This window comes from Hyaena hyaena, unplaced genomic scaffold (genome assembly GCF_003009895.1).
Source record: "Hyaena hyaena isolate Hyena2069 unplaced genomic scaffold, ASM300989v1 scaffold_318, whole genome shotgun sequence".
NCBI lineage: Eukaryota > Metazoa > Chordata > Mammalia > Carnivora > Hyaenidae > Hyaena > Hyaena hyaena.
The window spans coordinates 658295-683486 of record NW_024080949.1 but is presented as its reverse complement, the minus strand read 5'-3'; the positions used below and the strand labels follow the sequence as shown (position 1 = coordinate 683486).

The following is a 25192-nucleotide window of genomic DNA, read 5'->3' as shown; positions in this document are numbered from 1 at the left end:
ACAATCAGGCTAAATGTAATCATTAGTAGGTTGTGGATTATATGTTTTGTGTGGGAAAGAAAAATTTATAAGAGTTAGTCCCACGCTATTAAAATGTTGATGAGAACAGAGTACCACGGAGGGTTGATGGAGTTTGTTTCAGGGATAAAAAGAACCTTATTCGCAGATCCCAGCAATTATAATGGACTCTATTGTTTACCGCTATCTGCTAAAATGGAGACCTTTTGCTAAAGGCATCCTAGGCTGCTTCTGCAATTTTTAAATGACTTCCCTTCCATTCTCACTGTGGAAAGTCGCAGGAAAACAAAGATTCGGCATGGGTTAAATATGCTATACCAGAGAATCAGACTAACTCTTTCTCTCTCTCGCATCACTGTCTTCATTGTCCTCCTCCTCTTCTTTCCTTCTCTCTTCCTGCCTTACCCCTCCCTTAGCTAGCTAATTATGAATATTTCCCCCCAAAAATGTCTCTAAGCTTCTAAAAGAATATGAAGTGACAATAACAGTCCCAAGGGAACAATAGAAAAGATGCTTGAGTAGAGTCGAAGGTAGAATAACACAACTTCTGTTGATCGGTACGGCAAATATATAGGCTTATGCCAACGTGAAGAGTTGAACTAATGGCACATAAGACTACTACCCAGGTCACTCCCAGTGAAATGATCTCCACTCAGGACTCTGTGCTAGATGCTATGCTATTTATCTTAAAAATGCTTACTTAGGTAATTATAATTTTGTGATAGAAGAATAATTATAATTAGTGGACCAAATCCTACAGTGCCTTTCCCCACACATTCCCGGACATACATACTTTGTTTATTCACAGTGTGTGTAATAAAACATCCGAATAATTCTACAGAAGTTTGTTTATCTTTACTTAACCTGGCATTACCTAACCTTTTCTGGGGACCATAATACTGTTTCTTAATACTTAGTAAGATAAAATGGAACTAGTTCTGGCAGAATGCTATTTGGGAAAAAAAAAAAAAAAAGACTTGAGAAGAAAAGTGTATGAGGGAGATCAGGATGTGAAAGTCACGTGTCCACCCGGTGCTTAAAATTATTATACCAAGACATTGGCCAACCTGTTCTTGAATACTTCTACAACCTTACAAGGCAGTCTGTTTCATCTCTGAACAGCTCTATCCCCAAATTCCTTTCTCCACTACACTGAAATACAAGTTCTTAGGACTACATTAAATATCTGAATTTATCCTGGCTAATATTCCCATAGTTTTCCTTTCTCATTGCTTCATTGCTGTTGAGAGAGCGGGTGGGAATGGAAAAGGGAGAGAGTACTGTCAATAAATGTCCTGTGTCTTCTCCCCTTTCTGAATGCTTTTGCATGGCATCCTGCAGTGGTTCTCAAACTGAATGTGCTTAGAAATGACTTGGAGCTTGGAGAGCTTGCTAAAAATTTTGTGGGCCCCATCTCCAGAGATTCTGAGATTCAGTAGGTTGGGGAAGGACCCGTGCTTTTGTGTTTCTATCAAGGTCAGAGGATCACACTTTGAGTAACTGTGGGGAACTGTATAGCTTGATACTCTTGCCAAGACCCCACATTCTGGCTGGTGGGAATATTGGCTGATAAATGCTCACACCTGCCTCTCTCAGGGGAAACTGCCCTCAGCTGGAGGTAACTGTTTTATCCGAGGTTGCCATCTCCCACAAGGTGACCCAGAACCAGTAACTGGCTGAGACTAGACTACTGGCTGGTCCAGATTGCCTGCCTCAATTCAGGATGTCTCTGAAAGGCTCCTCCAAGTTCCAGAGCTCCACCGACAATCTGCTGAGGCCTCAGATTCACTGCGGGTTCGATTTTCTCTCTGCCCAATCCCACCTCTCTCACATAGCCTTACACACATATCACACGGAAACACTCTTTTACCAAAATTCTGCACACAAGTCTCTATCTTATGGAGTTTTCTTCCCTCTTGTTTCCAGGGAGCTCAGTCTATGTGAGCTGGATTTTGTTTTTATTTTACTTTTCTTCTAAACCCAAGTGTCGTGCCTTACATTTCCATTTCATCTTTAAATATTCAGCCTACCTCTCCAATGTGTTGAAATCTTTTTGGCTCCTGATAATCTTGTCTACTGTATTTGCTACTTCTTCCTGCTTTGTGTCATTGGCAAATTTGATAAGAAGGCTATCTACATCTTCATCCAAGACACTGATGAAAATATTGAAGAGGACAGAGCTGTGATTAGATTACTGTGAAAAGCTGCCAGAACCTCCCTTCCAAGTTGATATGTATCCATTAAATAGCAATAAAGGGAGTGCAGGCCTCCGAGTCAGAGATTTTTGGTCTGGAACACCAGCTGTAAGTAGAGGTCAATAGCCTATATTGATAGCTAAAAAGAACAATAGCAATTTAGCTTTCCCATTTTAATAGGCAACATAGGAACTCCTTATATATTATATATCAATAAATCACATGTCACCACCCAACACCTCATGAAAATAATAAATAATCATGAATTCATGATTATTATTTATCTCATTTGCTTCAGGGTGAAATTGTATCAGGGCATTTTGATGGAGGGCTTGTTTCATTTAAATGTTTTTAAAAACAGGTTGTGATTAAATTGATGTTCAGTAGCTAACTCAATTTCACAAGATAAACCTAAAATACTTGTGAGGCAGAAGGAAAACAGAACTCCTCAGAAATTGTGTGAGTAGCCATAAGTCTATGCAATGTAGGTCATGATCTCTACAGGTGCCTGGGATAGAACGATCTAACTTGTTTTAAATGCTCTGTGGCATAAAGACACTGACTGGACACCGAGTGATGTAATGAGTGTCATATTATGGATCTGATGAAGCTAAATGTGAAGCTGAATCTGAGAAGATACTTACAACACACAACCACTGCTCTGAATGGGGAATTGATTTCCTGGCTAATTTAAATGGCTTTCATGTCTTTGGGTGGATACTGAAGCCAGGCAGAATAGCCAGAGCATAAAACACTGGCTAGAGGCATGAGGGTGTTGCTTTTTTGTTCCTGACTATTTAGTATGTCACAATATACCTCAAGGAAGTATTTTCCCCCGAAAAGATATTACCTGCACATTACCTTCCCAATAAAAACGTAGTAAGGAATTTCTAAAGGACAAAAAACTATCTGAAAATGTTTTCAACTGGTAATAAGCTGGGAATAAGTAAAATAAAGATAAGCAAAAAATACCTTTACAGAAATACGATGAAAGCCAGTGCTAAAAAATGTTAAGGGTAATAATTATTTCTAAATTTAAGGTTTTTTTTCTACAACATACAAGCTTCACTTTGTCTTAGGGACAGTTATCTCAAAATATAGAAGAGACTTCTAAACAAAAAACAACGGTAGATGACACATCAAAACAGAAAATCACACAGGAACAATCTGAGCTCGGAAACAAGACAGCCAGCCCTCTGGGTCAGGAAAGACAAGGAGGCACGTCGGGCTGAAAACACAGGGCTGTTTGGCTCTGGGATGGGAAGAAAGTAGGGGCAGCCGGTTCAAATTCTGCTCAGCTCAAGAATCTGAAAATGTTCTGTGCAAGATAAAGGACCTGAGCTGGGATCTTTGCTCCAATAAGCCAGGGATGGATGGTATCAGGTTTCCCAGCCCAGCTGCTGACCACCCCCTAGAACTGCTGAATGGGCCCCCCTTTTAGGCAAAAATTGAGAAGATGCAATTTCACAAACTCACTAGTATCTATTTCCCCTGCCTAGTTTTTAGAAATAAGAAATGTATTTAAAAATAAGTTGATAGGGGGGCGCCTGGGTGGCTTAGTCGGTTAAGCGTCCAACTTTCACTTAGGTCATGATCTCACGGTTCGTGGGTTCGAGCCCCGTGTCGGGCTCTGTGCTGACTGCCAGCTCAGAGCCTGGAGCCTGTTTCAGTCTGTGACTCCCTCTCTCTCTGACCCTCCCCTGCTCACGCTGTCTCTCTCTCTCTCTCTCTCTCCTAGAAATAAATAAAAATATTTAAAAAAAAATAAGTTGATAGGATAAATTCCTGTTATAAATTGAACAAAGCCAAAAGATCACCAAACTACATGAATGTTAGAATTAGATAAATTTACAAGTGAAATGATGATTCTATCCATTTATTAAAATAACCCAACTTAATAAAAATAAACTCTAGCTAATTTATATATTTTAATGAATATTTTAAAGAGATTTTTTTTTGAGAATGATGGCAGTGCAAAAAAAATTAAAAATATGACTGTAATTGAAAAGTAATATAATGGATACTGTTGCTAACATTAATGGTTCAATTAAACCAAGTGAGGGAAACTTCCTCCCATTTGTTTTCATTTTAGATACCAAAATATTAAACTTACGAGTGAAGACAAGAAATGTCCCTTTGTGGGGCACCTGGGTGGCTCAGTTGGTAAGCGCCTGACTCTTGATTTTGGCTCAGGTCATGATGGCTCGGTTGGTGAGAAGCGGCCCTGCTTCAGGCTCTGCGCTGACGGTGTACAGCCTGCTTGGGATTCTCTTTCTCCCTCTCTCTCTGCCCCTCCCCTGCTCTTTTTCTGTCTCAAAATAAATAACTAAACTAAAAAAAAAAAAAAAAAAAAAGGAATGGTCCATTTATGACCTATAATCTTCCTTTAGGAAACAATTATAACTTATCTTTAGTTTTAGAGTCTTTTCATGGGTAAACTGCAAGCAGGGGCATTTCCAAGCATCTATTTTGGTGAGCTGGTGGAGCCTGGTTTAGGACTGCAGGACTGATTGTGAATGAAAATGGCTACTTGGCTACATCACCAGGTAATTTTCCACACCAGGAAATCACCAGTGATATGGTTCCAAATGTCTCCCTTTGTGTGCAATCTCTGCAAGTTAAAAACATTCTAATTACTTTAAAGGAGGTGACATAAAATTAAGCAGGCAGTTATGACCAAGAATCTTTTAGATCCGTATGGATCACGACACTCCCTGGCCCAGAGCCCCAAGGTTCTGCATTACAGGTATATTAGCCTATTGTAACATGGCGAGAATTCTTGGGCTTCATAATCGTTTGGAAAGACTCGGTCTCAGCAGGATAAAAACCGGAGTGCCTTATAACTATACACACAATGCTCTCTTGAAGAGCCAAAAGAAACTTCCCCATGCTGTCAAAAGGATACCTAAAGGAGTTGCTAACGGATTGGATTTTTTAATGTACCAAATCTTTATAGTCCGTAAGATGGACTAGATAGTATATTTTGCATGAGAGGAATTAAAAACAGGGTACTCTAAATTGAGAAGTTTGAGCTAGTGTCCTTAGGGTCATTTGTAGCTTTAATATTTATGACTATGCTGCAAATATATCACAAACAGTCCCTGACTTAATAAGAGGTTGTATTTTAAACAAATGTCTGTTAACATCAAATCACATTCTTTACAGAGCTTCAAGGGCAACACCAAATCTTCATCCTTTAAATTTCTGGAACTAATCCAAAGCCATTTAATGCCCAACATCTGATTAATTATTTCATTCAATTCACAATTACTGAGTACAACTAAAGAGCAAACACAAGGTGTGGCTATACAATAATACAAGAGTCTTCTGATGATCAGAAAATAGTCCCCAGGTACTGCCCGAAAAAGAATTCTAAAAATACTTTCACAAGGGTCAGCACTGGTGGTAGAACATAAGAGTCTTTTATGAAGTTCACATGCCTGTCCCTCTGCTAAATAAACAAACTGACAGACAAGCACAAATGCATGATACTATTTGCTTTTCTTCCCTGAGAAAATGTCATGTTTATTTATTGACTTTTTTTGTTTTTATTTTCGGGAAAATTTGAGTATACTTTTGGGAACATATCACATATTTAAATAGCATCCATCAGGTCTCAGGAGGAAAATGAGTGCGGGCAGAAAAGGCAAACGAGAAGACTGATTGTAAGGAACATCAATCTGAGATCAGTGCAAAGAGCAAATAAGCGTGGGCACTGAACGGCTGGGGGCACAGAACAAAGGTGGTCACAGTCTCCGAGGTAAAATATGGACAGGTAAAATACGGGATGAGTTGGCAATGGGGATAAGAAGAAGGGGGGGGAGTTCCTAGAGCAGTTTTTGAAGTAGAATTCACACAGTTTAGAAGCCAATTTAATACATGCAGCAATAAGATAGAGAAGAGAGGGGGAGAGGAAGGTAGAAGTAATTCTCAGGTTTCCAGTTTTAGAGAGAATTAAGTAATTACACTACACTGAAAATATAGAAAATTTAGCATTGTTTTAGGAGCAGATGTACAGATGGAAACATAAAGTAGGTGGCTGTAAGTACAGTTCCGGAGATTAGGAGAAAGACAGAAGATGGGAATAAAAACTGAGAAGTCTTAATGGTGGCTGAAGCCAACAGGTGAAGGTACTTGCAATGTATATAGAGCCGAAACAGAGGTAACAATGGAACATCAACATTTATGTGATGTATAGAACAAATACAGCCTGTATCGATTATTGTTACAATTCCCCACTTTGTGTCTCAAGTCATGACCATTCGATACAACATAAGATCTTATATTCAGCTAACGACTCCACATCTCCACCTGGATGCAGAGCAGACATTTCAAAATAGGATGTCCACATCTTCCTCCTAAAATATGTTGCTTTTGAGATCTTCTCCATCTCAGTAAAGAGAGTGCCCCATCTTCCAGTTTTCAAGTGAAAGCTCTGGTCTTTCTGGATTCCTGTGTGTTTTTTATGCCTAAATCTAACCCATTAGAAACCTTTTGGGGTTCTTTCCTCAAAAGAGAGTAGAATCTAGCTGCTTCTTACTACATTCACTTCTCCTCTTCTGGCTCAGATCACAGTCCTTTCTTGCCTGAATTATGTCTCCTAATGGTTTCACTACTTCCCTTCAGTCTATTGTAACAGAAGGGCCGGATGAGCCAAAACATGCCATTCCATCACACAAAACCTTGCAAGGAGTTGCATCTCACTTGAAGTGAAAGTCCTTTGAGGGCCCTATAAACCCTGCCGTAATCAGATTCCTCTCATGTCTCTGAACCCCGGTCTGCTATAGTCCTGCTTGCTTGTCGCTTTCCTGTTACATTAGTCTAAGTTCCCCCCAAAAGGACAAGCATACTCCTGCCTCATGGCACTTCCACTTACTAGAACTCTCCTGAACTGGTTTTCTTCCAATTATCCACATGGTTCACATCCTCAGGTCCATTACATCTTGTTTAAAGGTCACCCTTTCTGTGAGATCTTTCTTAACCACCATATCTTAATAACAGTACTTTTCTTCCACCACACATCCATCTAGTCTCAACTCCTTTCCTTCTTTGTTTCCACACTGCACTTATGATGATTTCATATATGATATACTTAACTTTGTTTTCTTTAACTTTTTAAAAAGTTTATTTATTTTTAGAGGGGAAGCAAGTGGGGTAGGGTCAGAGAGGGAGAGGGAGAGCGAGAGAGGAGAGAATCCCAAGTAGGCTCCACACTGTCAGCGCAGTGCCCAACGTGGGGGTCAAATTCATGAACCATGAGATCTTGACCTGAGTTGAAATCAAGAGTTGGATGCTCGGGGTGCCTGGGTGCCTCAGTCAGTTAACTGACCAACTTTGGCTCAGGTCATGATCTCACGGTTTGTGGGTTTGAGCCCCACATTGGGCGCTGTGCTGACGGCTCAGAGCCTGGAGCCTGCTTCAGATTCTGTGTCTCCTTCTCTCTCTGCCCCTCTCCTATTCATGCTCTGTCTCTCAAAAATAAATAAACGTTCAAAAAGAGACACTTAACCACTGAGCCACCTAGGTGGCCCTTAACTTGCTTATTTGTTAATGTCTGTTTCCCACCTTCTCCTTCCCAAGAATATAAGCCTCATGAGGTAGGGAGTTTCAGTGCTGTATACTGAGTACCAAGAACTGAGACTACCTAACACCAAAATATTCACTGAGTGAATGAATTCTTATGATATTTATGACATGGCATTTACTGAGCTCTTACAATGTACCAGGCATTGTGCCAGGGACCTCACTCTTACTATAAGACCAGAAAATGGGAGAACTGCATGACAATATCATTCTGGAAACCAGGGAAGGGAAAGTGTCAACCAGTTGACATGAAAATAGGGCAATTAGTTATTGTAAAAGGCACTGATGACCTTAGGGAGGCCTTGTTTTCAGTAAAACAAGATGGTAGTGCCAGAAACCAGATCGAAGTGGATCAAAGTAAAACCAGGAGCTAAAGAATAGGCAACAGCAATGCCAGTTACTTCTTCAAAACTTGTGATGGTTTCAAGCTGCCAAAAACCTTTTTTTTTGATGGTAAGGGGAAACCAGCATAGCTGTATAGAAAAAAAAAGTATCTGAAGAAAATTCTTTTAGAACTAGGGAGATGTGATGGTGGGCTGAAGGGAAGGGACAAGGAAAAAAAAAAAAAAAGAAATGAAAGATCCCAGAGGAAAAAAACCCAGCATAACAATCATCACAAAATATGCTGGAGAATCTGAAAGAGATTCAGTGTCTGGCTAGCATAGCTCTGTGCTCCACACATAATAGGGCTTGGTATTTTTTTCCCTTCCCTTCCCCTTTCCTTCTCCTTCCCCTCCCCCCTCCCTCGCTCATTCCTCCCTCCTTCCTCCCTCCCTCCCTCCCTTCCTCCCTCCCTCCCTCCCTTCCTTCCTTCCTTCCTTCCTTCCTTCCTTCCTTCCTTCAAGAGAAAGAGAATGTGTGATTTGGGGAGAGGGCAGAGAGAGACAGAGGAAATCTTAAGCAGGCTCTACATTCAGTGCAGAGTCTGATGTGGGGTGATCTCACAACCTTGGGATTATGACCTGAGCTGAAATCAAGAGTCAGGCTGTCAACCAACTAAGCCCCGCAACCCCCTCCTTTCTTGTTTCTTTAAAGTGGGAAAGAGAAAGGACCTAGGAATAGAGAAGCAAGGAGTGACCTTCATGTGCTACATGGTTGCCAAAGATGGCGAATACTGGTGATAGATTTCAGTTTGTCAAGTATTAATTGTGATTATTAAAATGTGAAATGTATTATTAGGGAGGACAGGAGAATACCGAGATATTATTTTAAGGAAGAGCATATTTCCATGTATGTACATGCATATATACATATGTGCATGCATGTATGTATGCATGTATATCTGAATCTATCTTAGAACCTAGAGAGACTTTTCAGGTGTCTGGGAGCTTTTACGTTCCAGCCATGGCGAAGTGCTCTGATATTAGGACCAGGCCCTCTACTTGATGAGTTCACTCCTGGCTGACTGGGAGATGTAGAAGCCCCCATATAGCTACAGACAGACAATTCAGAGTTAATGCTCATTTCTTGTTTAAAGAGTGATCCTGGAATAGAAATAAGGAAATGAAATCTCATGAGAGTGTCATCATAAAGCTATCAGCCAGATGGCAGTCCTTGAAATCTAATCCTTAGAGCCTTCTCACAATAATTTGTAATATCACATCTAATATTATCTTACTCACCAATTCATATCTATTCGCAGAGATTGAAGAGAAAGAAATGAACTTGCAGAGGCCCCATTTCTGGCTTTATATGTTAACATGGACTACAGGGACTATGATTGGGAAAACAAAATATTTTCCTCCACAGGTCACAATGATGATCTATGTTCTGATCTGAATTGTTCAACTACATAATTGAGTTGGGAAGTAGTCTTTTCTTTTAATCACGAATAGTAGATTCATTCCTTTTGGGCACATAAGACTATTTGTATCTATCTATATAAAATGGGAAAGGTCCTATCAAAGTCAGGGTAGACTCAAAGATTTCTCTGACCTATTAATAAAGTGAACTCTAAGATTCAAAACAAAGTTAGCTTACTTTTGTTTTCGACAGTCTCAAAACTACAGCTCGCCAGTGTATAATGTCAGAGTAAAGCTCTTCCAAGTTACAGTTTTTATATATTATTCAGCAACTTAAAACTGCACTGAAGATTTTATTGCTTTAAATAGGCTTCCAAATGTACAGATTTTTTGCATGTATTTCTCTATATGATTGAAAGTTTCAGTGCGAGCAGTACATTAGTGTTCTGCAGTAAAATCTAAACTGTGAGAAATAATGTAATGAGAATGCTTTTGGCAGACTAAAAAGTCTTGGTGATAGGTACTTTTTGAAGATAGGAGATGCTTTTTCTCTATAACCCAAATATCAGTATTAATAATTTCTCCTTTTCAAATGATGTTGATAAGATTAACAACAAAAGTGAAAGTGTTTATATTCTGTAATAGTTGCAGGCTTTGAGACTTTAAACGCTAACCCTAGAACGTGGATAAATGGAAGATATAAAGTAGAAGCAAGAAAATAAAATAATGGGAACCATTCTGTCAAAGAAATATCTCTTTATTTATAAGATCTGGCAATAACTCTTTTGCAGTGCTAGGTTACATGATTGTTATAAATGTGTCCTAAATTGCTTAGCTGAACAAAGACAAAGATGATCTGGCGCAGGACTGCCAATAACATTTTTTTGTGATGACAGAAATGTTCTATTTTGTAGTGTCCAATAGGGAAGTCACTAGTTACATGTGGCTCTTGAGCACCTAAGGTTAAAAGGTGGCTGATGAGAGGGAGAAAATAAATTTTAAATTTTATTTAATTTTAATTTGCATTTAAATTGCCACCCAATTAAATCTGGCCACCCTACTGGGCAACATAAATCTACAGAAAGATGATGTTATTTTGCTTCTAGGTTTACCTGGGCAAGATCCTAGATAAAAAGGTCAAAAGCTAAGAGATCATAGAGTTTTCTTGTTCTTTATCTATCTAGCATAGGACCTGTAAGAATGTAAAATAAACAAAACTGTAGTCAAGTTACTTAATTACATGGCTTAATGCGTGTAGCTGACACACAGAGCATACACAGAATGTGAACTTCTAATGTAAAGGTATCATTAGCCAATGGAGAATCCAGCTCTCCTCAAGACCTTTCACGCTGACGAGAACAGCCATCACACCCAAAGGGGGGCTGTTTTATGATCCTATGTACATATATTGAGTGAATATAATGTACATGAATATATGTGCTAGGTGGAGATACCATATTTACTCAAAGATCTGACTGCTTATTTTTCCAGGGAACTTAATGCTGTCTGACTATAGCATGCCAGTTGATCAGTTTATTCTTTCCCTTCCCTTTGCAGTAGGCCTTCTCTACTGGCTGACTCAACCCCAATTATTAGCCACTAGAGGTGGTCTTATTGCACAGATCTGGTGCTCCGTTTCCTGGGAATCCCACTGCTTTCCTGATACAAGCACTGCCCTGTCTCCTTTTACTTCCTGCTGGAATGAGTATGTTCCAAGGGAGATGCCGAGAAGGACATGGACACTTCAAGGCTGACATTGCTGAGCCACTGAGCCAATGTCAGTCATCTGCCTACCTCTGAACTGCTCAATAAGTGAGAAAAATAAATCTCTGTTAGGTAAGCTAATGAACTTGAGTTTTCTGTTATTTGAAATTGAAAGCAATCCTAATGGATACATTTTTCTTCTGTGTTGAGTTATTGGCACACCAGAACACTTGTACTTAGTTATTTTTCATTTGTTCATTTACCTATTTAATAAAAAATGTGTTCGGGATAGTTACTATGTGCAAAGCTAAGTGCAAGGTAATATGGTGGACAAACAGCCAATGTTAATACCCTCACAGAGCCAACATTCTCATAAGACACAAAGACCAGCAAACATTTAAGTAGTGAGGTAAGTACTATGATAGGGAGCCTATGATAGGGGGCCTAAAGAGTGTGCACTTTGGGGTTGGTAGTTAGAAAAGTCTTCCCGAAGAAATTGTTATTTACACTGAGACATGAATAACAAATAGAATGTAACCAGGCAAATGTGTGTGTGTGTGTGGGGGGGGGGGGGTCAGGTCAGGAGGTAGTAGAGAGGACAGAACATAGGATGAGGAAATGAAAAGAGCTCAGTGTTACCTAATTACATGTAGGGAGTGCTGGGAGGGAAGATTGAGGAAGAGCACAAAATTAGGCTTGAGTTTTAAGGAAAGGCTGAATCATACAAGACCTTGAAATCATTTGAAGGAATATAGATTGCCTTTAAAGAATAATGGATAAGCCACAAGAGGCTTTAAAAGTGGGAGGAGGGCAAGCTACATAAATACAGTGTATTTAGAAAGACCATCCTGCATTTTATGTACAGAATGGATAGGAAGTAGGAAGACTAGAAGGAGGGATATCCGTTAGGTGAATGATGTGGTCACTGAGGCAAAACATGACAGTTGAGGAGGAGGGATAAAGAAAAGTGGCTGGATTTGAAATCTATTTCAGCAGTAAATAGCTTCGTGATAGCTTAGCTATTGGGGTTGTAAAAGGAAGAGTCAAGCATGAGTTTCCATTTGGCAACTGAATGGGTTGTGGTAATGTTCACTGGAGAGGGATCATAGGAAGAAAAGTAGGCTACATTTAGAGAAAGGTTGGAAGAGGGCAAAAATGAGTTCAGCTTTGGGCCCATTCAGTTTGAAGTTCCAGAAGGATATTCAAATGGAAATAAGTCAGTAGGATATATAGGTCTGAAAATCAAAAGATCATTGTCAGCTGCAAATGATACAAACGGATAGTCATCAGTGGACTGAAACTACACAAGTAGATAAATTTTCAGAGTACTTGTGAGAATGGAACAGGGAAGAACTTTAGAAGCTTCAGTAAAATTAATTTGGTAAACTTCAGATTGTGTATGGGCCAGTGGAAAATGTAATTTAGCTTCTAACATTCTATTTTGACTTCACCCATTGGAGAAATAAGTACATACCTTCCTTGGGTGGTAGATTTTTATGGGCTTAGTCAAAAAAATATAAACTGAAAGCCCCCCTCTGAAGAATCCAAAGACCTCAAAAAAAGTGATTAAGAGAACAAAGAGAGGTTCTGGAACATTGGAGAAGCATGGGAATGTGGAGACAGGGGACTTTCAGAAAGAGTGGCATAGAGGGGATAGATCTCCCTTGAAGCTCACATTTTGCACGAAAAACAAGCTTTCTTTTTGGCCCCTTATTAGCTTACACCCCCTAAACTCACCATATTAATTTCTGATCTTATTTTGTTTCCCCAAAGAAGCCTCTCTTGGAGAAGCAGGCATTTCCCACTGATATCTAACTATAGAGTCTCTGATACCATTTGATCACATATAAATAAGTCTGCCTAAGCCTAATCTGCCTTTATTAAACTCAACAGATATCGGGTCTGTATTTAAAACTCAAAGTTCAAACCTTGCCACTGAGAGAAGGCAGTAACTTGAAGAATTTTTTCCAATTATCACTCCTGTATTCAAGCTCACCCTCTCTCCACCAGGGTCCTTTAGATGGGGCCCCAAATAGAACCCCCCAACTTCTAACTGAATCTTCTTTTCCATAGTCATCTGAACACCAACTGTTTGGAATTCAAGATGGCCTTAGGGCCACCAGCATAAATCTAGTTTCTCAAGAGGTTTCTCTTTAATCCCTGATTCCATTTCAAGATTTACTCGCTTTCACAATTTCCATATATCAGTAGCTCATGGCTCCTAAGAGTTTCTGCTCTTAGTTCAAAATCTGTTGTTGTTGTTTTTTCCCTCTTGATGGTGGCGTTTTCTTCTTCATTAAGGCCACCAAATAGACTTCTTCAGAAATTCATGTCATCTTGGACTTATTTACCTTTCACTGTGGTCTTCCTCATCAGTGTACAGGTAGGTATTCTTTTTGCCCCTATTTTCTGACAGAACTAAAAATGAGGACCCAATAGTCCTTAACATACCATAGCATGAACAAGTTTATGCAAAGGGAGTCATCATTCAACACATATTTACCAGCTTCCCACTATATCACTTGGTTCAAGACCTCTGGATGTGTAAAGTAATAAAGACAGTCTCTGTCGTCGGGGAGTTTAGACTAATATGAAGGACAAACATTAAACAACTAGTTACATAATTCATGTTTTTATTTAAAATTAGGATAAATGCTATTAAAGAAAAGCACGAGGGGTTAAGAGAGTGGATAATAAAGACACAGAACCTGGTTTAAGGAGGTAGTGTCTCTAAGAGCTGTTAATTTCCACTGACATAGAATGGGAAATGAAGTTATGAGTCACGTTAGGCTACATGGATTTTCCCATTGCGTATGTGGAGTGAGAAACAAAGATGGCACCACAGACAGCTATAATTTCATCATGAAACCCAACGTGACTTTCTTGTCAGATTAAAAGTGGGGGCAGCATGTGCCACTGTGGAACAGAATGATATTTCTTTGGGTACACTTCTCAAAACATATTGATAAATGGCTCTTCTGGCTATAAATCAGTATTTTGTGTTTGCCTAAACTCTTAGTTATTTCACTACCTTTGCAACTGCAGGCAAATCCTTTAATTTCACCAGTATTCATGTCCCTCTTTTTTAAAATTCTAGAGGACTTAGGCAAGCCTGTGAATTCTGTTGGCATCTGTCACCTTGGATCCTCCGAAGCCCCAGTTTAGCAGAATCAGGAAAACAAATCTGCGTTGTCCACCCATTGACACCACCACATCCATCACTATAGTCAACAACGGGTTCAGAAATAAAGTAGTTCCTACCTTTTATGAATGCTTGCCCAAGAGGCATTGATGTTCTCTGTTATCATGTGTACTTTTCTCGTATCATCTGAAGAATAATCCCGGAGAAGTTTCAGTGCCAAATCATTTGCCACATCTACATTTATCTGCCACTGGCGGAGGTCTTTGGCCAACTGCTACGGATGCATATGGGAAAGAAAATGAATGTCAGTTCTCTCTGAAATTTTGAGTTGCTGTTTCTCACAATTTTTCATAAATAGCTTTTGAATCCTCAGGTCAGAACAGCTCTACATGATTACTTTGAGCCTACCCTGTGTAGTAGTCAACTGTGACAGTATGAACGAACCCACTTTTCATGACAAAACTTTTCAAATGCAGCATCTTGAGCAATCCTCGGTATCGGGTATTTCGATTTAGTAGCAATTAATTGGAAATCAACTGGGCTTAATTGTTTTTCTCATGGGAGAGAACAAACTATAAAAATAAGCTCCCACATAATTGTTGAGTATGAGGCATATATAAAATTTGAATGGAAGACAAATCTCACGTATTTCTTTCCTTCTTTATTAACTTGTTGAATTGTTTATGTAATTAGTGCCATCTACTGGCATTCAACTACAGCTGCATATAGAAAATACTAAACATCATAAGAATAGCAGTTATTCTAGTTATGAACTTTCTTTTGAAGCACCAGTTTACTCAAAATACTTTAACAAATATCCAACTTTAAAATTAGAATAAAATCTGAAATGTAAGAATATTGCTAAACCAAATGACCTACGTTTTCTTGTTTGTGTTTGATAATTGAGTATTACCAAGCTATGTTTCATTACTTAAAACACCACACAAAAAATAAATAAGGCAATGACAGGATTATCTGGAAGCATACTAACCACTGCTATAAGTGCATGAAGGAGGCATCTAAGCATTGAGGTAATATTCAATTGCTAAGATAGCTATATCAAATCCCAAATGGTAGGTAAAGTCATTGATAAATGGACAAAGGATCACGAGTAAGTTATTCAAGCAAGAAAAAGACTAAAAGATTTATATTTTAAAAATTAACTTTAAAACAATAAAGAAATTGGAGCGCCTAGGTGGCTCAGTCAGTAGAGTGTCTGACTTCGATTCAGGTCATGATCTTGTACTTCATGAGTTCGAGCCCTACATCAGGCTCTGTGCTGACAGCTCAGAGCCTGGGGCCTGCTTCGGATTCTGTGGCTCCCTCTTGCTCTGCCCCTCCCTTGCTCATACTCTGTCTCTCTTTCTCTCAAAAATAAACATTAAAAAAATAGAGTATTAAATCAAGATGGCATAATTTGACACCAATTAAATTATTGAAAAGTAAAACCCAAAGCTGGAAGGACTGTGGTAAAACTAGCATATCCACGTGCTACTGCTGGGTGCAATTTCTATCAGGACATTCTGGCAATAGATATCAAATGACATATGAATGCTTATTCCCATTGACCTGGTAATTATACTTTTGGTATTTTCTCCTAATAAAATATTTAAAAGAAGAGAAATACATTATAGGAATAAAGAGCATCATTACCTATTATAGTACAAAAAAATGAGAAAATTTCAATTTTTAATGAGAGAACATTAAAATAACACAACATATCAACCCAAGGGTCTAATGTGCAGTAAATGTGCATCCAAGTCATAAGTAACAAACAAAACACAATTTCTATCTGTACTGTATTTCTTAAATCTGTAAGTCATGAACTAGAAGAGGAGCAGAGGAAACTGAAATTAATTGGTGTTTCTGAAGAGTGGTCATTTTTGTTTTAATATTTGTTCTTTCATGTTGGTATGATGTTTACATAATAAAATCAAACTAGTAATTTTGGCATAGTTAAAGTATATTTGTGTGGACTCCTATTCCTTGAAAATGTATAATGTATATAAAATCTGGCATTTCTCAGTTAACTAGAATATCCTCTTCTTTATTTTAACATTTATTTATTTATTTTCAGAGAGAGAGAGGGAGAGAGAGACAGAACAAGGGAGGGGGAGAAAAAGAGGGAGAGAGAGAATCCTAAGCAAGCTCTGTGCTGTCAGTGCAGGGCCTGACGGGGCTAGATCTCACAAACCGTGAGATCATGACCTGAGGCAAAATCAAGAATCAAACGCTTAAATGACTAAGCCACCCAGGAGTCCCTAGACCATCCTATTCTTGAATCAAATAAAATAACTGCATTTATTGCATACAAAAATAGACCCAAAAAAATTAGTACCAAGGATCTACAGCCAACATTACTAACTTTCTCTATGAAAAGATAAAGGGAAAGAGTTTTTAAAGGCACAGAGTACAGTTGCTGTGCTACAAAGCAATTAAAGTTTATCTGGGTGGAATGTCTGCCTTCCTTTACATACTCATTTTACCCGGCCTTGTGGCTCTCCCATTTTCCACTTTTTGGATCCTCACACTGTTCAAAAGCCTTTATAAGGTAAAACGTACACTCCCTAGGATTTCCCTTTCTAGAAATGTCTTACGGTACAAGATTACCTTTCTGTCCCTTCCCCTCCTTTAGCCAAACCTACAGTGTTAATGTGTACTGTAAGTAGCCCTTTGTATCCATAAGATGGCATTTGCATTTTGAAGAAGAGCTTATTATCTATTATCTATTAAATCCCTAACTCGTAGGATAAGAATTCACAAAACTGAGACCAATAACTTGGTTACCTTTCTTCAAGTTACTTCCTTTTTAAGAATACCTTTCTCTATTAAAGAAATACAATAAACCAACATCAGAGCATATGTATATACGTTTAGGAATAGAAAACACAAATTAAAATTTTAATAAATGTAATTAATACCATTTATGTTACCTAATAAAGATGAATGATTTTGGAAGTCACCTCTCACTCATGGGCTGCCACTTGAAAATTCTAGATTAATAAGGATATACGGTCTTTGGTTTTAATCTACAGATCATAAGAACTGCCTAGAAATTTCAGTTGAAAAGCATGGTAGAATTTTCCAAATTCTTGAAGGAAATAGAAAGCTAAAGATAGAGACTTCATTGTCAAGAGGTAAAAGAGTGAGGCTTGATTTCCAAACAGAGCTTTTTGATAAACTTTAATTCTTGAAAGACAAAAAAAGCACCAGCCATATACTTTTCTTCAAATTTGTATTCACATTGATATTCAGATTTTCATTGTGAAGGAAATCTGCCTAAGCCTTCACCATCACTGAAGGCTGTCTAGGTTTTGAGAGGATGTAGGATTAAAAAGAAGAAACTCCCACTGACCTTGAGTAACATTGACAGGGCAAAGGCCCTTATCTAAACTCCAAGGTTCTCAACTACAGCATTCTTGTCTCTCTTGTTAAAGACATTCACCGGAAAACACTGTTTCCCTTCCTCCTAAGGTAATATGTTTACGACCTGGGCTTTAATCAAGTGTCCTTCAAGCTAGGAACAATGACCTTGACCAGTTTTGCCTACTACCGTGATTTACTACTGGGATAACTCTAGACCACAGGAGGAGTGTAAATTCAAAAACACAATAAAATTCACGCATACTTCTTATTTCTGAATTCCATTTGCAATGGTATACACTACAGGGAATTGTTCGTATGGTGATCACAGTGTGTGAAGAAATTTGAAATACTGTGAACACTAGCATATAAAAAGATGATTTTTGTGGGTCCATATATGTGTGTGTGTGTTTTCTATGAAGAATATCAAATGCTAAATTCCTAATAGATTGTGTCCCCAACCAGGAAAGAAATGTTTCATATTCAAAGCAAATATGATGTTGCTGTAATATGTGCTTGGTATTTTATGCACCGTATTTTAGGCAGAAAAATGATTGTGAACTATGGGACAACCGGAATTAATTTCAAGAATTTCGACTATTAAAATTTTTTAATATTTGTCTTCCCTTATCTTTGGTTTGTAAGAATTCTTTTCAGGGTATTGACCCTACGTGGGAGAAAACAATAGAGAAGGAGAGAGAGCAGTTAAAAGTTTGGACCTGATGTATTTGAATCCTAGCTTGATCACTTACTAGTTATGTGACAAATGGGAAAGTTAATTATCTTCTCTGTGCCTCGGTTTCCTCCTTTTTAAAATGGGTACAGTAACAGCATTTACCTGGAAAGATTATCATGAGGATTAATTTAGAAAATCCAGGGAAAGCATTTAGAATGGTGTCTGGTGTATTCAAAGTATTAAATAAATATTAGCTACAATAATTGTGCTGATTACTCTTACTGTTCTACTCCTTCTATTATTGCTGCTGCTGCTGCTCCCCCTCCTCCTCCTCCTCCTCCTCCTCTTACTCCTCCTCCAGTACTACTAATTCTGTTGCTACTACTACTATTTTTAATGAATCACACTATATTCACCACAGGGTAAGCCTCTACTGAATGTAAAGTAAGAGCCTCACTGTTTTACAGACAATGTCTATAATGCTATAGCTCTAAAACACTCCCTTTAATTTAGAAGATAAATGTGAGTACATAGACCTATAATTTAAAAAACTAAGGTTGAGTATTGTTTAAGTTTTCTTATGAAATGTGTTTTGGGATGGTCACCTACAAATGAAATTAACATCTGTTCCAGGTGAACTAGAGTTTAAAATTTTTAATGACTGTGACTCAAAGGAGCTTCTCGAATGTAAGGCAACACAGAGTAATGAAAAGGCATCTTCCCAGGAAGTCTTATTTGGCCATTGTTTTGCTGTTTGATCTTAAGAAAGTCATTAACCTTCTGAGTCCCAGTTTTGTTGTGTGTAAAATAGGCTGGAGTGACTTATTCCGCCTATGCCTCAGGTTTGTCATGAGGCCAAACTCAAAATAAAACTGCTTGGAAAATTGTGAAACAGCATCCTAATATATTCATGGAGAAAAAGTTCTACATAGTGGGTTTCTCTTCTTTCGCCTAGGATACTGTGTTGGCATATGTGAACTAAGAATTCATTTAAAAAAATCTAGTTCTGTGAGGTATCAGTGAAGAGCGTATTAGCTCTTAGATCCATTCTCTGGCAGTCTACTCTACTCTGCATTACGGATGAACTAAGCTCCTTCTAAGGGGGACCAGGGTTTCCCAGGGTTTCATGCTAGTTGGTTTCTAGATGCGTTAAGACAGTGACAGGCCTTGGTAGGACATGGAAGAATAGGAGGAAAGAAGGGTGACACTAAAGTCTATCTCCTGTGTGGGCAGGGTCTTCTTTGTGTCGCCATTTCCTAAGGGACAGCTTTATCCTCATAGTGTCACTATCTGCTGTGCAGCTGCTACAGTGGTTGAGTTGGTACCAGATGGTTCTGGTTTCTGGACTTTGGTAACACTTGTTGGCCCTTGAGCCCTTGAGGTGGCGATAGCTTCCTGATACTGCCAACCTCCAAGACTGGGTTTCTCTGCTACTCCATCAGCCACAGAACCTGTCATCTCTATTAAATCTCCTCTGAAATATCTCGGGTGGTCTCCAGACTGAACCCTGATGATACAAACTGGAGGAAAGTTCACAGCAAATGACCCTGCCTACAATTACACAATTTAACGTAACAAGCATAAATTTCATTAAATACGGAAGAGACCTTGCATCCTTCTCTTCAGTCTCAGAAGTAGACGTGACTCTTGTACTATAAGCTGATTCCTCCATCAGGATCGTCATCCATTCTGGGCTCTTTCTCCATGTACTCTTTGTGTCTCTTCAATCTCGTCTCCCTATAGGGCCTTTCTTCACAGCCTTCAAACATGAGTCCCCCTCCCCCCATATTTAAAGAACAACAACAAAACTTGCTATCATTGTCTTTCCCTTCACAATTAAGCTCCTTAGAGGGCAAATGTTGAGTCATGGCCTCAACTTGATGACATTCCTGCAACCCTACAACTCATCAAAATCCCTGTTTTGCCAACACCACCCCACTGAAACTATTCTGACATGATACTACGGTAAACTGGATTCGGATTCGTGCTCCCAATTCCTGACTCCACCCTGTGTTCATGCCCTTTGCTATTTAACTTTTTAATTTCCTGCTACAAAAGACAAGAGTTTAGTTTCTGGCCCTTGACCTTGAGCTTGGCCTCATGACTTGTTTGGCCTAATCCTAATGGGGGTAGTAAATAGAAGTGATACAAACAGAGGCTTGAAAAGTGCTCCTGCAGTGGGGCTAGCCCCTATGCATTTCTGCCGTCAGCAAGAGATAAACATGCCCCGGGCTAGCTGTTTGTCCCTGGAGAAGGATGAGCGACACATGGAGGGGAGCCATCCCCATCAACCTGCAGCACGAAGCAGGGCCACCCCAGCCAAGCTGTCAACTCATGAAGAAAATGAAATGCTTACTGTGTGCCACTGACATTTTGAAGTTTTTTGTTATGCAGAACATTTGCAAAAATAATTAACTGATTCAGTCACAATGGCCAACATCTGTGGAAAGTCTTAGGTTCTCATTTAATGTATGTGCAGCATATTTGTTAGTCTCTTCTTGAGGTTTCATCCTTTCTTAGCCCCCTTTCTATGGGTCTCCTCTATAATCTCTTATGGCTTAAGTTGTTCTTTTTCTATCTTTCCCTTAAATGGTGATGTTCTCCAAGGTTCTGTCCTTAGCCCAATCGACATCTGCATGTACTGATCCTTCACTGGAAGAGAAGGCAGGGAGCACGTGCAAAGAGTGGTTTTATCACAATTTTCCTTTATAGCAAGTCATCTACCTCCAGTGTCAATGCCTTCATTTAGGCTCTCACCATTTCTCTCTTGGATTCTCCAACAACTTTTTATTGACTCACTTCCTCCACTCTCAAACCAGCCCAGCCATTCAGGAACAGCTGCTCAAGTGATATTTTTGAAATGCAAATGGAACCATGTTACTACTCTGTACACCCTTCCAATGGCTCCCAATTGCCTACAAGACAAAGTCCAAACCTCTCTCCTTACATCACTAGGCACTCAAATACAGAACCCTCACCTATACATCCACTTTCATCTTTTGTTATCTCCTTTCGATTTCCTTCCTCTGACCCAATCCCATCACTCCTCATCCCATAATACAAAACCTCTGAAAGGTTAAGTGACTTGTTGAAGGTGACAAAGCCAATCAGTGAAAGAGGTGTCACAAAAATGTAGGTTTCCTGACTCCAATATTCAGGGTTCAATCTAGTTAAAGAAGATATGCTTCCATATAAAGGGATTTAAGGCAAATGATTGGTTTTATTATAATTGAACACTGAAGAATACAAAATAGTCTCCTTGATGATTATAGCATGATTGGAAAGTTATGTATGTAATAAAATAAGACATTGCCAAACAAAGACAGCAGTCAAAAATACAGATTTGGTTTATTAAAAAAATCACTAAACAATTTAGTCCTAAGCATGAATTAATGTTCTATAAATCTTTATTGGGAAAAAGAAACGCTCTTTCTTACTTGTGTGAATTAAAATGACCTATAAAACCTCTTTATGGATTTATAATAGAAATGTTAAAATATCTGTAAGGAAGCTATTTCAAAAGTAAAGCCTCTCACCATTAACTTCAAGATTCATCTATTAAACCTCTGACATTACCAAACAACTCTGTTTCAGAAGGTAACACTCTATACAGGGGATACTATTTAAGAAAACGGCCCTCATTTTCCAGCTTACTGGAAATGATTAATCTTTTCAATAGCTTTGAAGACTACATACCAAAGTTGTTACTTTTTTGTCCTTTCAACAATGACTACAAGCTGAGAGCAGGCTAGTAAATGTGTTATCGGCCAACCTATTAGAGTTCCATTATTTTCTGTCTTACATGGCTTCATGTAATGAATTTTCATAATTAAACTAATGGCATACAATTTATTTTCCTCCCTCTTTACTTTCAGGCCCCATTTCTCTTCTGGCTTCTTTGGAATAAGTTTTATACAAAAAGAAGGGAGAAGAGCCCTGCAAGGTACTTCATTACCTTAATTTCATTATGACATTTTAGAAAGCATTCTCTTTATCTGGGCTTTCTCTTTAATTTGCTGACTTTATTAAAAAGGCTTAAGTAGTGTTGTAATTAAGACATCATCCAACTACTCCAGGTATCTAAGAGAAGTCTGGGTGAGAGGGTATAGAAATGGTTGGGTCGAAATGACTCCAGAGAGAACGCCAGAGGAGACATCCTCAGAAAGTGGCATTTTTCTTGGCTATCTTTCAAACACCATGAGCCTCCTGTGGTAGAAGACGTTATTTTTTCCCACAAACATTCAGGGCCTTTTCATGCCATGCACACCCCCAGTGAGTCAAGGATGACTATGTAACTGATTTTGACTACTTGGAACTTACAGGCAGAAGTTTTATGAACCAACAGCATTACTCATTACAGGCAAGTTCCCTGCCTCTTGAATCATGGAAGTATGTATCAAGACTCAGCTATTATCAGCTTTGGTCCATGAATGAGTAAGCTAAGTAGAACCCTCTTGTGAATCTACATCGGACATGTAAGATGAGCAAAATATAAACTTTGTGTTAAGCCTCTAGACATGGAGGTTGTTACTGTAGTATAACTTAGACTATCCTGACAGATACATCTAGTTAGGTACGATCCTATATCCCAAAGGGCAATTCTATTATATCTAAATCTGGGGCCAGGGTCAGGAATAGAATATGCTATACAAATGATGACTCATACAAAATAGGTTCTGTTGCTCATACATGTTGAGAAACTACATTTCCAGAGCAGTTTATAAACCTGAAGAAACAAGATCTGTATCTTAATGACATGGAGATCTACCTCTTGAAAGTAACATGGAGATATAAATCACATAGCATGAAATCTAGCCATTTTAAGTGTATAATTTAGTGGCTTTTAGTGTATTCAAAGAATTAAGAAGCCACAACCACAATCTACTTTTGGAACATTTTCTTCAAACCGAGAAAAAACCCTATGCCCATTAATAGTCACTTTCCACTGCCCATTCTCTCTCTCCCCTAGACTTTACTAGATATTTCATACAAATGGATTCCTATAATATACGATCTTTTGCCACTGGCTTCTTTCACTTAGCATAGCGTTTCTCTGATTCATCCATGTTATAGCAGGCACCAGTACTTTATTAATTTTTATTGCCAAATAATATTCCATTGCTGGACATGCCATACTTAAAAAAAAAAACCATTGATTAGTTGACAAACATGTGGGGCTTTTCCACTTTTTGGATATTATAAATAACTCTGCTACAGACATCTGTATAAAGGTTTTGTGTGGATATATGTTTTTTTTTTTCCTCCTGGATACATACCCGAGTATGGCATTGTTAGGTCAGATAGTAATTTCATGTTGCTGCCAAACCTTTTTTCCAAAGTTGTACCATTTTCTATACCCAGTAGCAATGCATGGGGTTCCAATTATTCCACATGTGTGTCAACACTCAGTATTCTTTTTTATTTTAATCATCCAAGTGAGTATTAAGTGGTATCTTGTGATTTTAATTTGTATTTTCCTAATGACTAATGATGTTAACAATCTTTTCATGGGCTTATTAGCCATTTATACATCTTCTTTGAAGAAGAGTCTATTAAAATCCTTTGTGGATTTATAATTGGGTTATATTTTTGTTTTGGTTGGGTTATGAAGTTCTTTATATATCTGGATAAAAGTCTCATATGTAGTATTTGCAAATATTTTCTCCCATTCTTTCGTCTGTCTTTTCACTTTATGACATTGATTGCAGCACAAGTTATTAATTTTGATGAAATCCAACTTAGGTATTTTTTGTCACTCTTGCTTTTGGTGTCATGTATATACAAGAAAACATTGCCTAACTCATCATACTCCTATGTTATCTTGAAAGATTTTACAGTTTTAGTTCTTATATGTTGCTCTATTATAATCCATTTTTGTGTGTATGGTGTTAGGTGGGTCACACTTCATTATCTGTATGCAAATATTTAGTAATCCAAGCACAAGTTTTTAAAAAAGACTATTCTTTTCCCACTGAATTGTCTTAACAATCCTGTCAAAACTCAATTGACCTTAAATGCAAAGATTTATATCTAGACTTTCAATTTTATTCCATTGATCTATATGCTAACTTCTTTTCAGTTACATATTGTCTTGATTACAGTAGCTTTGTAGTAAGTTTTGAAATTAGGAATTGTGAGTCCTCTAACTTTGTGGTTTTCTCAAGGTTATTTTGGCTATTCTTTGTCCCTTGCATTTCAGTATATATTTTAGGATCCACTTGTCTATTGCTGAAGTCCAGCTAGAATTTTGATGAAGACTGCATGAAGTATGTAGATCAATTTGAAGATATCGCTATCTTAATATTAAGTCTCTTGATCTGGGAACATGGGATATTTTTTCTATTTATTTAGATCTTCTTTAATTTCATTCAACAGTGCTTTGTAGTTGGCAGTATACAAGTCTTGCATTCCTTTTATTCCTAAGTATTTTATTTTTTGATGCGATTGTAAATGGAATGTTTTTTGAATCTCATTTTTTTTCAGGTTATTCACTGCTTATGTACAGAAAAGTAATTAATTTATGTATTCTGATCTTATAATCTGCAAACTTGCTGAATTTACTAGTTATAATATTCTTTTAGTGTATTCCTTGGGATTTTCCGTATATAAGATGATGTCATCTGCAAATAGATAGTTTTACTTTTTCCTTTCCAATCTAGAAGGCTTTTATCTATTTTTCTTGTCCAATTGCCCTGGCCTCAACTTGTAGTATAGCGGTAAAAAGAAATAGTGAGAACAGTCATCCTTTCTTTGTTCCTGGTCATAGGTG

General features: G+C 38.2%; 1 protein-coding gene across 4 annotated transcripts in view; it reads right to left on the bottom strand.

Annotated features, from left to right (window-relative positions):
- DMD (dystrophin) overlaps window positions 1–25192 on the bottom strand; it is a 634325-nt gene that overhangs the window by 512392 nt on the left and 96741 nt on the right. For all 4 annotated transcript variants that reach the window (XM_039248767.1, XM_039248768.1, XM_039248770.1 and 1 more), the window contains exon 4: window positions 14504–14658. In XM_039248767.1, the coding sequence (XP_039104698.1) occupies window positions 14504–14658 (155 nt within the window). The remainder of the gene's footprint in view (window positions 1–14503; window positions 14659–25192) is intronic.